Source organism: Atractosteus spatula, chromosome 3, assembly GCF_055471065.1.
Source record: "Atractosteus spatula isolate fAtrSpa1 chromosome 3, fAtrSpa1.hap1, whole genome shotgun sequence".
NCBI lineage: Eukaryota > Metazoa > Chordata > Actinopteri > Semionotiformes > Lepisosteidae > Atractosteus > Atractosteus spatula.
Genome location: NC_142708.1, coordinates 33,989,160 through 34,007,884, shown reverse-complemented (window position 1 = coordinate 34,007,884; position 18,725 = coordinate 33,989,160). Strand labels below are relative to the sequence as shown.

At 39.5% G+C, this 18,725-nt stretch overlaps 1 protein-coding gene across 1 annotated transcript; it reads right to left on the bottom strand.

Annotated features, from left to right (window-relative positions):
* Positions 1 to 323: 323 nt before the first annotated feature.
* On the bottom strand, positions 324 to 16,557 carry eef2l2 (eukaryotic translation elongation factor 2, like 2). Its single transcript, XM_088910927.1, has 15 exons — positions 16,203 to 16,557; positions 13,430 to 13,644; positions 12,031 to 12,212; positions 9,893 to 10,104; positions 9,571 to 9,752; positions 9,198 to 9,303; positions 8,677 to 8,790; positions 8,051 to 8,189; positions 6,358 to 6,553; positions 5,376 to 5,634; positions 3,789 to 3,896; positions 3,116 to 3,469; positions 1,670 to 1,852; positions 870 to 1,002; positions 324 to 686 (listed from the first exon to the last, which is right to left on the bottom strand). Exons 1-15 carry the CDS (start codon positions 16,203 to 16,205, stop codon positions 493 to 495), a joined length of 2,580 nt encoding a protein of 859 aa, XP_088767053.1. The 5' UTR covers positions 16,206 to 16,557; the 3' UTR covers positions 324 to 492.
* Between the last annotated feature and the right edge of the window lie 2,168 nt (positions 16,558 to 18,725).

Genomic DNA, 18,725 nt, shown 5'->3' with positions numbered 1-18,725 from the left:
TAAGATTGACTGGAAAGACAACCAACTGAATTCAAAGGTATTAAAGAGGGGGTCTCTTTTAATATAGACAATAGAGACCCAGCTTAGGAGGGATCAAACATCTTAAAATTGGCCATTGCCTTGCACAAAAATTGTGCTTTCAAAGTAAATCTCTTTGGTAACTTTGAAGCTAGAACTTCAATAAAGAAATTTAGGCCTGTTTGAACAGTTTATCATCAGTTAACATCTAGCTTTTGTCAAGTGGTCTGGCTTTAAAAACAGAAAGCTAACTATAGAACGTGTTAAATTCCTGAAACATTTTTCAACAGTTGTACAAAATGACATTTTCAATAATTACACTTTTATTTCATAGTTTTAATGTGGTTTCAAAACACTAGTTTTAACAAAGCTGTAGCCTTAATGATTTTATTGAAATGCGTTGTTACTCTGCAGTGTATATTCTTGTCTTCTGAGATGCGGTCATGGCCTAAAACACAGAAGCATCGTGATGGATTAAAGTTTATCAAGGAAGTTGTCCAGAGCAGGGATTCCCTCTTTCAGGCCTTTGCGCTTGCGGGTTTCTGCCACAACCTGACTTGGACGGCTGTTGTCATCAAAGGGGTCCCCTGGGAGGATCTGCCAGTGGTCAAAGACGCACTGCGGGAAGGCCTGGCCACCAGTATTGGACCTCAGGTCTGCTGTAAAACCTGTTTTATACAAACAGTTACTTTTTCATTCTCATACTCCATCGGTTAGCTCTATTTTGTAAACATACATCAAAATGCTAGAAAGGTTTTAAATGGTATATTAAAGACTTCAGTTTCTGTTAAGTGAAACATTTTCAGTGTGCAAACTGTGAACTATTGCCAAAGAAGATGAGGCCCACTTACCGAACGATTCGTTTACAGGAAGGTAAGCTTTAACGACAAATATTGGTGTTCCTGCAACTTGAGACTCTTCAAATACATGACCTCTTTTTCTGTTTAGGACACCATAGATGCCACCCACTACGTGCTCTGGACACTACAAATGAGGTAAAAAATATTGCATTAAGTCATTGCTTGTTCTGTTCCGTACGTGTTTCATATTACATGGAGTTTATTAAGCCAGTAATTTAGATTACATCCTGCCTCTTCCTTTTGGAGCTCTGTAAGTGCTAGTGCACACAAGAAAGAATAAAGTTTAATATGCATCACAAAACTATACTATTTCATAAAGCACTCATGGGGCATTCTTCAGAAAAGTATGAGCTCTCTGGTTCAAGGTATTTATTTTCAGAGCAAACGAAAGTCCATGTTCACCTAACATATATATACATACAACAGACTTTTAAGACTTCCATACACATGAATCGTACACGTGAAGCTGGCTGTTTTTCATTGAAAAGAACGAGTTTTTTGTTGCTACCCTGTCAATTTTGAACCATAGATTCAGCTCTTCATTTGGTGAGCCCAAATGCATGGCATTCACGCTACCAACTGTGTGATGTGAGATGTCCACATTGTTGCTGAGCTGTCTGCTTAAGCTTTTTGAACTAAGCTGTCTCTAAAAGAAAACAATGTCTTTCAGTCTTGCCATATTTAACATCTCTGATGTGTGATGAACTCTGTGATGTTACCTGAAAAAAAAACCTGGCTCCCTGAAAACAAAATAAGTCTTGGACAAAAGGCCACAAGTGTAATCCGGTTACCTGGATTTCCACCAGGTAGATGGGCTCCATCATCCTGGGCTGTGCTGTCAGTACTGAGGCATATAGGACTCTGCGAGCTGTGGGGATGATCTGGCCCCCTCCGCGGTGAATGGCGTCAGCATGGAGAGTGACATCATGGATGTCAAAGCGTACAGCACGCATGTTCTCCTCGCAGAGGGCACCCTGTAGGACAGCAGTGCCAAGACTTTTACACCCCTCCCAAGACACAGTTCTGTTTAATACACATTTTAAAAAAGCAATTCATGAAGATATTTTTAAATAAGGAATGTGATTTCTTTATTACCATTACTTTTCTTTCATTTGGAAAAAGAGACTGGGTTTGCCCGATGGATATCCACCTTCTGCGTCAGGTTTTGCAGGATACTAATTTACCTTGCTCTGGAGTTAGTATCAGGTCCGTTTTATCGACATTGTACCTTTCTTTCCCAAGTAGATTATTTTTTAGCACATTTTTAAAGAAAATGTAGTCCACATATTGACTTGTAAGCTGTATCTTTGTTAAAAGATAGATAGACAGACAGGTTGTTCACAGGGAAAAGCAGCAGTTGGTTAAGTATGAAAAGAAGCACCTGGACCACGCTGGGAACTTTAGTGGTCTTTGGGGGTTTTGCTGGCTTAGCAGCCTCCAGGACCTGAAAACACAAACACCCCTGACTCGCCAAGAATCACTTGAGAGGAGCTGCTTCACGACTGGGGAACTTGGCCCGCGGGGGACAGAAAAGGAAGAGAAAGAACCCCCGACTCAGAGTCATTTTGAGAGGCTCTGTCCTAGTGGTGGAAAATGAAGAGAAAGAATTTTCTTGACTCACTGAGAGTCACTGTGGGAGGCCTCATGAGTGGGCTTGGCCCTCAGGGGACTGAGGAGAGAAAAATCTGAAAGTTTGCCAGGGGTCTCCACCTCACGACTCGCGCTGTGAGAACCTCCCCAGAAGGGCTCTGCCAACCAGAGGTCAGGGAAGTGAGCTTCACTTACCCCCCCAAGAGGGAACCTTAATGCAAAGGCAACACGAAAAGAAAGGAGGAGGAGGGAGGTGCAGGGAACTCAAAACTTTAGATGTGAGTGTCAGTGTGGATAGGGATTAAATTGGAAGACAGAAACTGAATAATAGAGGAAGGGCAGAAGTGCCCCCCCTCCAGTTCTTCACACACAGCACAAGAGGACCAGCAGATATGTTTCTCCAGCAAGTCACATCAAAACCATTTATTGGTAGAACCAGGCTAACACCAGTCCTACCCTCATGCTAATCTACCATTTATCTACCAGGAAGTCACATTTACAGTCAGCTCTCGACATGACCCTGATTAAAACGAGCAACATCTGTGGCCAAAGGCTCAACCTGTGTGCTGAGTAACCGCCGTTACTGTTGAGCCACTTGGGAAGCTCCTGTCACCATTAACATTAAACAGAAATTCATTAATACACACCTCCTTGGTTGCCCACTGAAAACCAGCAACAACGCTGTCCTTGATTTCATTCAGGTACTGCACTCCCTTGGTTACGTCCACCAGGATGTTGGGCCCAGTGCCATCGGGTCCAAAGCACCAGATCTTGCGGGCTTCAGCTACGTCCCACTCGTACTTCTCTGCCAGGTAGCGGGCTCGTTGTTTCATCTCCTGGCGCGCAGTCACGTCCCCCTTGTCAACATCCTCAGCCAACCCATCTGGGAAGGGCCTAGCTTTCATGTAGAGACGGTTGTGCTTGTTGGGAGACTTGGACAGGCAGACTTGATTGGACTCATCGCTGACTGTTTCGCGATAAGACACCACAGGGTCAGATTTCTGTTAAGACATGAAAGATTTAAGTATAACACATGTGTTTGATTGCTAGAGGAGAACCACAATAACATAAAACATTTATCAGCACTTAACAGTACATCACCTTCATCACATACCAACACCTAAATAAGCAGTATAGCATGTTTCTTATAGAAGCTTTTGTAGGAAAGCTTTCCTCCTGTGATATGTCTTCTGCCTCAGTATAATTTGACGAATTAGGTAAATAAGCCTCTGAAGAGCTATAGCCTGTACCTCCTATTCATCAACAGATAATTGACTTTTGTAAGACACACAGATACTTTGCCTGCACCACAGTCCTCACCTTAATGGGAATGCAGGCATGATCTTCCTCTAAGTCTTTAAGGCAAATTTCCAAGTGCAGCTCCCCAGCTCCAGCTACAATGTGCTCCCCAGACTCTTCAATTATACACTGTCAAAGTAAGGAAAGGGATTTCAAAGAACAGAAAAGAAGACTTTGACCTAGCAAAGAGAATAATATACTCAGGTGTACACAGACATCTCAATATTTTCTCATGGTTAGCTCAAACTTACATCAGCTATGAGAATATGTGTAACTGGCTATTATTTGTTAAAAAAATGAATGAACTGAATGAATCATTTTCAGTTTTCCAGACAGTCATGTATCAAATATATGAAGGGGTTGTTGATACTTGTTCATATTCAAATAATTCTACTGATTAAAACTGAAGCCTTGGTGAAACATTTAAACTAGTGGTTTTAACAGCTAAGAGCCTCATGTTTAATTTCAAGGCAGTGATTCACCATGAAAACAGCCGTTTAAAAGCCTCTTATTAAAAAAAAATATATAAAGAAAGCAGTTCTATAGTTCACTACAGCTCCCAGCTGCAATACTACAAAATGTAACCGTTGGACAGAAAAATAATACAATTTAAATTAGTTATGAACAAAGGTCTAAAATTAAAAAAGCCTTGAATGTTAGAATTATTAATTTACTATGAATTATTGAAATTCGGTGTAATCTGTGTTCCCTGTAAGATTTGCCTTTTCTTTCGAAGTTCTAAGATTAAGTTCTAACAGTTTTCTTTACCAGCCAAAATAACCAGATTTATAAAATAATCTTCACACATATGGTATGCAAGTGTAGGAACAACTGTTTATGATGTATTTTACAGTCTTAAGGGAAACTCCCACACTGACAAGAAATAGGAACTGAACCTTTTTAGTCATGAACAGAGAAGGGGAGGAGATCCAATACAAATCATCAAAGGCACTAACAAAGTCAACTGGGCATTAAAGAACAAAAGCAACTTCTTTACGCAAAAGATTATGGGAGAAAGGAGCAAGCTACCCAGCCATGTTCTTGAAACTAAAGTAGCAAACCACCAAAGGGTTCGTTCTTACTTTCGACATTTTCAGCTTCTTTTAAAATGCTGTTTTAATTTCATTTTTTATATTAATTAAATGATAATTAAATACATAAACAAACATATTTATATATTTATAAACTTACATCTGTAAATATGTAATTTTATGTCTACAATTTATACATATAACATACATTTTTGTGTACATGCATGTGGTGTACATGGGGTGGCTCTGGCTAAGATCTGCGCCTGTGGGTGGAACATTGCCGGTTCATATCTCGTGGCTGGCAGAAGAATCCTACTATGTTATGCCCCTTAACCACAGCTGCTCCAGGGGCGCCGTATAAATGACCCTGCGCTCTGACCCCAAGCTTCTATCCCTGTCTTTGTGTCTCATGGAGAGCAAGTTGGGGTATGTGAAAAGACAAATTCCTAATCCAAGAAATTGTATATGGCTAATAAAGTGATCTGATCTTATCTTATAATTAACATACTTGTAAATATGTTAAATAGATTATAATTGTATATGTTTTTTTTTGTCTCGTAATGGCCATGTAAAATACCTGAACCATGGGGTCAGACTTGGCAAGACGTTTGAGGCCCTCCACCAGTTTGGGCAGGTCGGCCGGGTTCTTGGCCTCCACAGCGACACGCACCACGGGGCTGACACTGAACTTCATCACACGCATGTTGTGAGCGTGCTCAAAAGTGGAGATGGTGCCAGTCTTCACCAGGAACTGGTCAACCCCCACCAGGCCCACAATGTTTCCACAGGGCACATCCTCGATGGGCTCCACATAACGCCCCATCATCAGGATGGTTCTGTGCGCAGGACAAAGTAAAACTTCATTATGTTACAATTAACTGTTTTGCTTTTAAGGGCTTCATTGTGGTCTTCAAGAGCTGATTTATAGTGTTATATACAGTATAGAAGAAAGAAAATAATCAGCATTTACAAGTGGAATATTTTAACTAAAGTTCCATGTTTGGCAGTAATGAAGTTCTGGGATACATATTTGCTCTTGTGCTGTTTAAATATGTGGTGCTCAGTGTCATTAGTTGTGGAGATGCCAAATATAAATGTGACTGTAAAGAATTATATTTGGGATCTAAATGAAAATAAATGTGTGGTGCATTGGCAAAGTGATTAGCATTGCTGCCTCACAGCACTGGGGCCCTGGGTTGAATTCTTGGGGTGCTATCTGTGTGGAGTTTGTATGTTCTCCCTGTGTTCAAATAGATTTCCTTCCACAGTACGAAGACATATTGGTAAGTTAATTGGCTTCTGTACACTTAGTCCTCGTATGATTTTGTGTGTTTGTGTCTGTGTGTGCCCTGCGGTGGACTGGCGTCCCATCCAGGGTTTATAGGAAAATGGACGGATGAATACATGGACGGATAACAATAAATTTAAGAAATCAATCATGGGCAAAATTACCAGTAAAATATCCATCCATTTTTAAAACTGCTTTTTAAAGATTTTACAAAAGTGGAAAGGGCTAGAACTTCAATTAATTATTTGCACGGAAAAAATAATTTGCTCACCTTTGGATAGGTTTTATATACAGATCTTCCTTTTTGCCAGGTGTGTAGTTTGGACCCATGAGGCGCACCTTCTGGCCAGTGGCAACCACACCAGAGAAGACCCGACCAAAGGCGTAAAAACGGCCTTTGTCAGTGGTGGGTACCATCTTGGAGATGTACATCATTAGAGGAGCCTTTGGATCACAATTCTTGATACCTGAACAAAAACATTAGGCTTGGTCTTTAGACTAGATCTACAAATATTCATCTTCATAATGACAGCAATCATTAAGCCTAAGAGAGCACCATGTGGTGTCTTTACTAAGACAAATAAACAGCATTTTCAACTAACATGGCAGTCTAGCGTTGGTGAAATTAAATGTTTGCTGTTTGCTGTTCAAACTCTTTGGGTAGCAACATTAAAGTATTAAATATAGAAATCATTTATGCACGCAAAACTGATCTGGCAGAGTCAGCTAAAATAAGCATGTATTTTTAGCCCTCAGTAATGAGCACTATTAATGTCACACTACAAACATTCAGATTCCATGTGCCAATTCTTTTTCTTTACTTCCCATATTCATACCTAAGATGTTATGAATAAAAACTGCTGGTTGTATGTTTGTCTACGTAAAATGGAGTCAAGACATTCAACAATGAGCTATTCAGTTCCTAATACATCATTCTGTACTTTTCTGCAAGCAAAGGGAGGGCACCTAAATCCTGTGAAGTATATTATAAATAACTGTCATAAAAGGCTGCGTTTTTAATTGAGAACTTTTGACATACTGTATATGGATTTGTACCACAAAAAAAGATGTTGATTTTAATATCAGTTTTCTTCTAAGTAGAACACTACCATGAAGATATATTGAAGATAAAAATAGTGATCATCTGGTAACATCTTCAGTCCAGGCTAGAGCATGAGTCCCGTTGCCTGATTCAAATCCAGGCAGTGTGTCCCATGGCAGGGAATGAAACTGGACCAGCAAAGCAGGACTAAACAGGACTACTATAAGTCAGTTACAGTGGTCTTTAGTTTATCAGTGCAAAAGAACTCCCTAATATCAGTTAAGCTTTTGCTTATGTTCTCTGATGGATGGCACCTCACAAGCGAAGAAGGAAGAGTGTTTTAAGATAACCGAGACCAATGTGGGAGAGCACTGGAGAAGAGTGAGTTTTGTGAATATGTAACAGGCCTCATTTGAGCATATAGCCTGCATAAATCTAAGCAACAGTGTTCCCTCTGTATATAGTTATTGTACTATAGAGGAATGAGTTTCCCCTAGCCCCATTTATATTATCATACATACCAAATATCATGGTTTCTTAGTTCAGTTTGTACAATACATTTAATTGAATAAGATATCCTAATAAACAGAACGTGTGTAAGCAATATTTATGTATGTTTATCCAACACTTCTTGCTTTTAAATAACATCATAACCCTGAAGAGCATGTCTTTTAAGACAATGCCTTTTCCATTGGTCAAAGTTAGCTTTGTCCCACTCAAGAGTCCACTTGAAGGGCAAAACAGTTTTTTGTGGCTGCTAACTTGAACTCTATATATACAAAAAGTGCTTGAACCTTCCAGTGTTGTGAAACAATGACAGATAATTAATATGCATTTCCATGGTTCATAGCAGCTGCTTGCTATACACACTATAACCCTGAGTGTAAGTGCTTCTGCATTTGCATGGGCTATATTTACTCACCCATGGCAGCCTCATCATCAGGTGGGCCCTCATACAGCAGCTCACAGCGGTACTTCTGAGCTGTCACTGGGGAGGGCAGGTGAATGGTGATCATCTGGAGCAGGGCATCTCCAGCAGGCAGCCAGCGCCGCATCACTGCCTGAACAGCACAGCAGGCAAATGGCATGGCACAGTTAGTGTCTCAGAAAGAACATGAGGCGGTATTGAGCACCTGAACCCTGGCTAACAATTCTGAATAACATTCATCCACGTCTTCCAATTCACAGGGGTCACAGGGGAGCTGAAGCCTATCCCGGCAAGCAATGGGCAAGCAATTTTCCCTGAGACCGATTAACCTGCGACTGTAGGAGGAAACCAACGCGAACATGGGGAAACACTTACAAACTCAACACAGATAGCATCCCAGGTCTGAACCCAGGACCCCCGCACTTTGAAGCAGCAATGCTAACCACCAGGCCACCGTGCAGCCCATAACAACACCAAAACAAAACAATAACACAGTGCTGACTCAATGCTTTAAGGAGAAGCATTCAAAGTATAGATTACTACCAATAATAATTCAACCAAAATCTGACAGTATTTTTGAATAATTAATATATCATTAAAGATTAAACAGAGATAGATACCTTCAGCAATGGTTTACCCTCCTTTTCTTTGTCTTCTGAATCCAACTTGATATCCAATTTCTCAATCATCTTTGTTGTTTCTTCTTTCTTGAAGTTCATGATGGCATCAAAGACCTGTATGTTATTAAAGAAAACTAATATTTAAAAAAAAATAAAGGAACTTTCTGTTACTGCTTAAAACTAATTTATATTAATATGTACAAACAAACAGAGTGCTGCACGTAAAAAAAAACACATTTTAACACATTTCATCTTTAAGGAGTTTTCACTCATACTGTATGTTTTGAACTGTCAGCCTAAGCAGGGTAATTAAGAAATGCTAGCAATATCTGATAATTAAATACTGTATAAAAATAGTTATTAGAAATATTATACTATTAAAAACAATAATAAACTTAATACAAGCCCACATGTCCATAGCTATTTTCCACTTTTTTAAACTTTCTTTCTCACAGCGTCCTTAAGCAGATTCATGAAGCTGTACAGCATGGCGACAGGGGATAAAAAGAAGTCCTAAGTACCTTGAAGATGGGATCTAAGACAAGCTGGCAGAAAGTGCGAGGCAGTTTCTTTCCTTCAGCATTGGTGGCTGTCTTGCTAAATTTACCTGCTGCAGGATCAAAGTATCTGGAACAAGGAACATCAATTAATGACGAGTGATATTCAATTATTTAATTGCAGCTGTATTTGGAGTCCAAGATGCCCCAGGTTTCTGTTTTTTTCATAAGAAAACACAAAGTGTCTAACCAACATTTTCACAGCAAAAGAGAAATTCTTTGCAGGCACACAATGAGGTAATACAGTATAATCTAGACCTCCTCCTTCAGAAGTATTACACAGAACTGGACTTGCTTTGTTATCTGGTCTTTACACACGGATGGTAAAGACACTCACTTTTCTCCCCAGAGCTTCTTCATCATGTCCTCCACTTTCTTGGCCCGCTCGCTAGGGGGCAGCTGTGCCTTCTCACCTTTAGCGGTGAATTTGGCAACATACATCTCGGCAAACTGCTTCAGGGTAAAGGCCCAGCCGTGAAGTCCTGATCCAAAACCAACTGTGCCGATGACTGGATCCACCTAAATTTCACACAGAACCAATAAAAACACATGACTGGTCTCAAAGGCGCCAAGATTCCACTGCCTGAATGGTAACAGTGGATGATCTGACATTCTTGTTAAACACAGTATCCTTCTGTAAGTGCTTGGCTTTCATTTACCATGATGTTGCCCATGGGCCCACTCTCCCCCTCTCCGTACGTGGAGATGATGACGTTGACGTTCTCCACGATGCGCTGGAAGGTCAGGTAGAGCTCGTCGGGTTCCAGCTGCAGCTCCAGCAGGGCACGGTCCATCTTGTTCATCATCAGCACGGGCTTGATCCGCTCGGCGATGGCCTGCCGCAGCACCGTCTCCGTTTGCACGCACACACCTGTGCAACACATCGTCCTTCAGCTCACCCTTCACTCTGCTTCAGACCTGGTCCCAACAGGCCATCCCCCATGCACAGAAGAACTACAGTGGGTTTTTTGCTGGATGACCTTTAGAATCCAAAATTTATCTCTAATGAAGATAATCTGTGGGCAGCATGGGGGCGCAGTGCTTAATATTGCTGCCTCGCGGTGCTGGGGCCCTGGGTTCAATTTCAGACCTGGGCTGCTATAAATGTGGAGATTGTACGTTCTCCCCGTTTGCATCTAAAAACCAACAACATACTGGTAGGTTAATTCGCCTCTGGGAAATTTGGCCCTAGGTGTCTATGGATGTGTCTGCCCTACAGTAGACTGGCGTCATGTCCAGGGTGTAGCCTGCCTCGCACCTGTTGCTTGCCAAGATAGGATCCCCTGAATTGGAAGAAGGGGTTAAAAAATGGATGGATGGGAAATAATCTGTTATTTATCTCTCATTCAAAAGTATTTATAATGGTAAAGCTAAGGTAAGTCATGTGAAAAAGGAATGGATTCAGCCGCTGTCTTTGAGACAGTTCTCTGTACGCGTAATGTAAGTGGATATATTCTGCATGTACAAAATCTGTCCAGTTATTGTTAAAGATGGCGGTGAGCTAGAGCCAAGACCAAGAGAAAAAGGACATATAGGGAGGACAATTTAGAGACATCAGCTAATAAGGGCTGTCTTCAGACTGTGGGAAGAAATTGTAGCATCAATCAAAAACCTCAGGAAGAACGTGTGTACCTGTAATTGAACCCAGGACACAGTAGCCATAGGGCAGCAGTGCCCTAGGTCAAGCCACCATGCCACCCTTGTACAAAATATCATCCAAAAAAAAATTTAAAATAGGGAAACGTATGAGTCATGTAGGATTTTCTTAAATGCTGGGCTTTTTGTTTTCCTTGGTTGAACCTGAATGTCTAGCTACACGATGTGCATGTTTATTAGCAGAAGCAGAAGGTTTGAACTTCTAACAAGAGGAATATCAAATTAATAAGTTTGTTATTATTAAATATAATAACACTGATACTTCATATTGTTAAATATAATAACATTGATATTTAATATTTTAAATATTATATTACATATAACAATATGCTGTGCAAAAAACACTACAAAGCTGCACTAAAAACAAAATTAAATTGACTCTTATGAAATAAGTATTGAGTAGTAGACATTATACTCCATCACCTGTAGTACAGGCAAATACTTTCTATATCAAGAAAATCTTATAAAAAATCTAATGTTGCCTTGGTAAACACAATTAAATACCATGTGATCCATACTTCCCTTAGCTAAGCCACTAATATATTAAATAGGATTCAGCAGGTGTCATTAAACCATTCCATGGATAATGTTTAATTTTGTAAAAGAAAACCACCTCAAATATTTTGAGAATCATTAAAATTCCATCTAATTAATATTGGAAACAATAGCATTTGTGGTGTTTTTAATGCTTCTCAATATATTTTAAGAAGGCATTAAAAGATTTAATATTAATATTAATGAGTTTCTTACAAAAGTCCAAATGTTAGCTATAAATGACAGTGAATCAGTCCACCCAGCCATATTCTCAAGTTCCAGTTCTCCACAAAATGATCTCCAGAAACAGACAGTGATACTATTACACATCAAACAAAAATTTGCAAGCCTAGTCTGGGTTCAGAATTCCTAAACATTCAGAGTTACAAAAATCTATTGTGATTTGCAGGAATATTTTAGATAAGTTAACAAGGAAGTAATGAAGTAACTCTACAAGTATTTTCAAATCCTAAACAATATTCAATCAGTTTTGCAAGGACTGACGATGTGTACAAATATTTGTATTTCTTGGCAGGTGCAGTAAAAATGCTTTCCGTGACAACTAGTGAATCTAGAAGATAACATTTTAACTTCAGCAATGCCATACCTGAAACACAATCTACAACTACAAGTGCACCATCAGTGACACGCAGAGCAGCAGTCACTTCGGAGGAGAAATCAACGTGACCAGGAGAGTCAATCAGGTTAATGAGGAAACCAGAGCCATCTTTGCACTGTTTGATGAAGGCCAAGTCATTGTCACTGAGCTCATAGTACAGAGAAATAGCTCTGTAAGGAAGGCAACATATAAAAGAAAGGTTAAGCAAATATATTTACTTGGGTTATAAGAAAAAAAAAGAAGATACTGTATACTACGATGGAAATTTTACAGAAGAGAGGCACAAATCAGAGAAACTACTCTTCCATACACATATTAAAAAATCCTATGCCACCTCAGAAAGGAAAAGTCTTTTTTGTGAAGAGTTAGCCATGAAGTGGCAGCTTTTTGGCAAAACTCTGCCATTAGTAGGCCTGACCAGGTATACTTTTATCCTAAACATCATGTGGTCAATTGCCATTGATTTATTAATATTAATACTGCTTGTTTTTTTTTATTAATTTAATAGTACTAATTAAAAATAAATTCCCTTATATACTTAGCTTGCTTTGCCAAATGATTATCTATTGGGAAATAAACTATGTTACGGTAGGCAGGCTGCTGTAAAAGATGTTTTCCATGTGTTTTTTATTTTTGTTTGCAGTTGCTTAATGGTTTTTTAGCTTATACATGTGAATTAAACCATGTTTTAAAAGGTTTCTATAAACTATAAATTACAATGAACAAAAAACTGGCAGTCCTTTAGTTTTTGTTCTTTTCAGCAGCTTTTAGTTAATAACTTTTCCTGGACTATTTCTCATCCACAGGGAGTGGCGCAACTGAAACACGGTCAGAGAAAACATTACTTTGTCTCTGTGCATTTACAGAAAGAAAGAGGCAGCCGATCTGAGGCTTTTCTAGTTCTCTTCAAATATGGTTGTGGCCGTGGAAGAAAAAGGGTATCAGATTGTCACTAAAACTGATGGACAGATGAGATCATTTGAACCCTTTCACGTTGTATCTGGGACAGTACTTTATTAGCCTGCTGTTTCTTGCTTTGTTACCAGTGAATTGCCAATCTATTACCATTTATCTTCAGAAAGTAGAACTCAGAGCAACACTGCACATTATAACAAAGTCTTGAGGGAAGTAAAGAAGCAAATTACTGACATCTATTTTATTAAGATATTTATTGTTAAACTTCTACGGACGCTTTTCCAGTTCTTCAGTAACTGTTACATGAGATATGTTGGACTCAACAGGAGCATACATAACAAAACATTTTGTTTTCTACACAAATTGGTAAAAAGTAAAAAAAAATAGGAAAATGTAAAAAAAAACAAGATCATTATATCTGTCATTGACTTAGAGTAGAAGATTCAGTATTAATTACCTGAGAAATACTTACGTTGACTTGATGGTGATGCATCTTTCCTGTTCGTCTTTCCTTGTGTCTGTGAATCTGGTCTCCCCAGCCCTTGCAGAGGCAATAATTCCTGCTTTGCACACTAAAGAGTCTGTCAGGGTTGACTTTCCATGATCTACGTGTGCAATCACGGACATGTTCCTGATGTTGGACTTCTTGTCCATGATTGCCCGGATCTGGTCTACAGTGAAGTTCACCTAACAAGAAAAAAAATATTGGCCCATACATTTGACAAATACTTTATACTGACCCCAATTCAACAGATAGTGTTTCAATATGCCTCCAGCCATAATAGATTGTTCAACATGCATTTAATTAAAACTGTAGCTATTGTGCCTCTAAAAAGTTCAATGATAACCAGAATGATCAATGAATATTTTAAAATATCTTACGCTTGTTTAATATAAAACAAACTTTGTAGAATATGTTTATCCATGTTTAAAAATCATTTGTATTGTGCTCCTTTCTGAATAAGTCAATGTCAATAGTGTGATTTCATCCCCAGAAATGTCAATTGTTCATTCAGCTTAGAAACTCTGTGAATTCTTCTTTAGTTTTCAAACAAAAATATACATGGTACAATCCTAAAAGGTGAAAATTAAAATTGCCCAATTAACATTTTCAAATACAGCAGTTACAAATTAGGGTTAAGAATGTCAAGAACAGTGCATGGGATTTACTAATACAGCCATTACTACATTCTAAAAAACGATAAGTGAAAAACAGAAAGATCCATGCGTCAGTTGAGAATGAACAGTCCAACACGAACAAGAAGACACAAACTGAAACTATGTGTATGTGTATTTAAAACCAAGGATAAGAGGCATAGCATATCTTTACCCATAGCTTTTGTGGGCATATGGAACAAGCTTCCCAGCTGGATGAGGTTCTTGGATCAATAAGCTTTTAACTACCAAATGGATCAAATGGGCCAAATGCCTCCTTTCTTTCTTATGTTCTTAAGTTAGCAATTTTGCCTGATGGCTATAGGATCACAAGCTTGATTCAATTCTGAGACACCTTCTGGGTGGAGTTTGCATGTTGACATGTTCTATGAGCAGGTTTTCTCTGATCTCCTCCCACCTCCCAAAGAGCTGCTGGCAAGGTTAACTGCTATCTCTGAATTGTGTGTGTGAGCTTTACAATGGATTGAAATCCCATCCAGTGTGTAGTCCTTCCACCTTTATTTCCAAGATGGACTCTGGGCTGCTAGTGGGTTTCAAGGAATAAAAGTATGGAATGACTAACAAATACACTAACGTAAAAAAAGCAATTAACCTGACCAATCTATCACTGTAAATCATGAGTTGACAAGTTTTGATTGGTGCCATATGTTTTGTTTCAATTTAACTCAGGAATGATGATGTGCATATTTTAAACAACACATTCATGTTTGCTTAAATAATTAGATAAATAAAGTTATTAGGAGCAACTTAACAGTTCTTATTTTTGTCTTCTTTCGATGTGTTTATAGCCTCCAGTTAAAGGTACTTTCCAAAATAACCTAATCTTTAATGTTATGCTGTTTGCAGCCTTTAATGCATATCTGTTCCCTAATAAATGAGTTTAATAATAATTTACACTTATCGACTTCATTTTTTAATTATCGGAATTAACGATTATAAAATCGTCGGTTTTCATGTCTTATTAGGGGTGACAGTTAATTCACTCTTGGATGCTCATGATAAAAATACATCAAGGATGCTTTAATATTATTTGAATCACCTTAAATTTAGCTTATTCTAATTATAATTTATGATATTGATAAATTAATAATCGGGCGTCAGTCGTTATTTATTAATAGGTACCGATTCGGTTCAGATTTTTCATGAATTGCTGTCATATTAGTGTAATGCGTTAAGAACTCTTCGCTTAGTTTACACAAAGCGTGAGGCTGGCCTTGCAGATCTGGTTTAACCTGTGCATGGAGGGGGGGCCTTCCCCGTTTCTTGTGTCTGCCGCATTACCGCCGCCCACACGACACACAGGCTGCACGCAGGCAGCCAGCGCTTTCCATCCAGGAAACCCAGCCTTTAACAACCCAGCGGAACGCAGTGCCAAAATAAAACACAACGTAAAGCGGCGATTTGACATCGGGATGGTGCGTTTCTACAAAATTTTGCCAACCCCACTGACGTCTGATATTATGCAAATTAAAGCCCGATAGGTGAACGCCCAGCGAAGTACAAGTGGGCGGGCCCTCACTATTTATAAACAGGGGGTAACGCTATTCCCATTTCTCTATACCCCTCTCCGGATGGGGATAGGGGAAGCACAAAAAGCGAAAGCCTAAAACATTTAACATTTGATGTTAAAGAACTGAAAGGAGTCGATAGTAAATGGTCATCTTGGAGCAATATGCGCACAACAGAGACTGTGAGTGTGTTTTGATAAACATGACCAAACATGAAAGGTGGACATGCTCAGGCGACTCCATAACACAAGACTACAGTGCTCTCACATTTCCTGAAATATTTTAACCGAGCCGTTTTAATTTTAGATCAGCGTTAAATTGCAAAAGGTTTTTAATTCCGATACTTCAGACAATACTAATTTTATATCATGTCAAAAAGTCTAGTATTCGCGTTATCAGATAAATAACAGGTAGTTTTGATCCACTACGTGATCTGAAATAAACCTCTTTCTGCGTCTTTAAAACGGGAGAATAAGCCGATATTACATTCAAGATATGCAGTTACGAATGAATTCTCATCTATTTCTGGACTGCTCATACATTTATAAGCAAACGGCTTACCATTTTGGCGAATATCTCCCGAATATCAGGGTCGGCCTCTGCAGATTCCGGACGGGTACCTCTTCCAAGGAGGACTTCAGGGGAAAGAGGCTGACTATGACGTAGGATCTCTGCTTATGCTGCAGCACCCAGTACACGGCAGGTCATATGGACCGAACTCACCCAGGTCACACCACTACAGCAAGGTGACAAAGCTGGCTTCAGCTGGTCTCCAGGCGAACTGAGGCGCCCAAACGTAATGCCAGCGCACACACGGACTGCTGCAGTTCAGGAATCCACGCAGGCTCTGCAGTGTTAGCAAGATTTCGCCTGTCCCTTGTCTTGCAACAGTCCTGTACTTGCGCTGACTTCACTAAGTGGAGCTCTCGAGCATTTCAATCAATCGAAAGCAAGAGAAGCGGTACTAAAAGCACAATGGATAAAACTCAACTCCATCTTTTGTCTTTAAAAACTGTTACAGTTTTCTGACTATTACACTTTCATTTACACACACCTTCTGAATCTGAAAAGATGGAAGTTTTGGATATTATATCATTGTTGAATCGGTACTCTAATCAATGTATCACAGTTTAAATGCAGTACCTGTTAGTGTGTGCCCTTCTATACACCGAAGGCCTAATGTTTTATACCTCCATGACTGTCTTCTCAAGATCAGTTATCAAGATGAGGAATAATACACACACAAAGCAAATATATTGTTTATGGACTGCAGTCGACTTGAGCAATAACGTTTCTGAGCAGTAAAAACACTGTAAAGATTTGTTTACAAGCAGAAGCTGTTGTTGTTGATCAAAGAGAACACACATTCAACAAAACAGGTTACATTTTTATTTTGCCTACTGAGATTCGAGTCATAGAAACTCAAATCCAAACTCAAATTTATCGGTATGAGTAGTCTTGTTTGTTTTTTGATGTTATATAATTGGATGTAAACTTCCAAATAATGAAATCAGAAAATGTTTAATTACATTAACGATTGCCTTTTAGGGACTGGTAGAATTTGTATATACTTCCTTGGTGCATCCATTTCCAGACACTATTAAGGTTCATCATCACCGTTACTTTTTTACATAGACATATATTAAAACATTGGTGTTCATCCAGACCAAGCTGCATAAATATCTACAGTTTTTTTATTTATAAGAAATAATGTTTTTATTTATAAGATAATAATACATGTATAAAATACAATTTTTTATTGTATCTAAGGCATAATTTATTCAAAAGAATTACTTAACTGTAAAAAGCAAGTCATTTAAAGCAGTAGAAGTTCGCAAAGCAATACAGGATACGGGATATAGGAATTACAGCAGATACAGTATATGGAGATGGGTGGGTTTATGTTACAGGGTGAAAAATGTGTGTGAGGTGGCAGGTGTCAGGGACTGTGTTGACCTTGGGTTTGTATATGGTGGCCAGTGTGTTTATAATAATAATAATAATTGCTTACACTTATATAGCACTTTTCTGGACACTCCACTCAAAGCGCTTTACAGCTCCACCACCACCAATGTGCAGCATCCACCTGGATGATGCAACAGGAGCCATAGTGTGCCAGAACACTCACCACACATCAGCTATCAGTGGGGAGGAGAGCAGAGTAATGTAGCCAATTCATAGAGGGGGATTATTAGGAGGCCATGATTGGTAAGGGCCAAAGGGAAATTTGGCCAGGAGGCTGGGGTTACACCCCTACTCTTTTCAAGAAACACCCTGGGATTTTTAATGACCACAGAGAGTCAGGACCTTGGTTTTACATCTCATCCGAAGGACAGTGCCTGTTTACAGCATACTGTCCCCGTCACTATACTGGGGCATTATGACCCACATGGACCACAGGGTGAGTGCCTCCTACTGGCACCACTAACACCTCTTCCAGCAGGAAACTTAGTTTTTCCCAGGAGGTCTCCCATCCAGGTACTGACCAGGTTCACCTGCTTAGCTTCAGTGGGTTGCCAGTTGTGAGTTGCAGGGTGATATGGCTGCTGTTAGTGTCTGTTTCCTCCCCCTTCAAGTGCAGACAGCAGACAGAGACAGAAGACTTTGGGGAGACCCAGAGAGCAGCATTTCAGAGAGGAGGGGACTCACACAAAAAGAGGGGGACTCTGCAGTCAGGGGTAGAGGAAGGACTCAGCATTGTCTTCCTCCCCCCAGCCATCTGATGTTGTTCAGGTCAGCCAGGACTGAAGAGGATGCTTAAAACCACCGAAAGACTACACAGAGTTTCTTCTCTGATACGGAAGGGCAAGCCCTCCGTGACCTCAGATGAGGCCAGGCCCACTTCACATTGTGAGGCCCCCTCATTGTTTGGGAAGAGGGGTAAAAAATATTTTAATGTAAAGAATGGCATGGTGGGAATATTAAGGCAGCCATTTTGAAACTCAAAAAGAATGGTAGATTCAGCAGTGAAAGGAGGACGTTTTTTCAAAGTGGACTTCAGTCAAGAATCATAGCATATGGTAAAAGTTCCAAATTTGACTCAAGTCGAGAAACACAGCCAAAGGGTTAAAGTGGAGGACCATG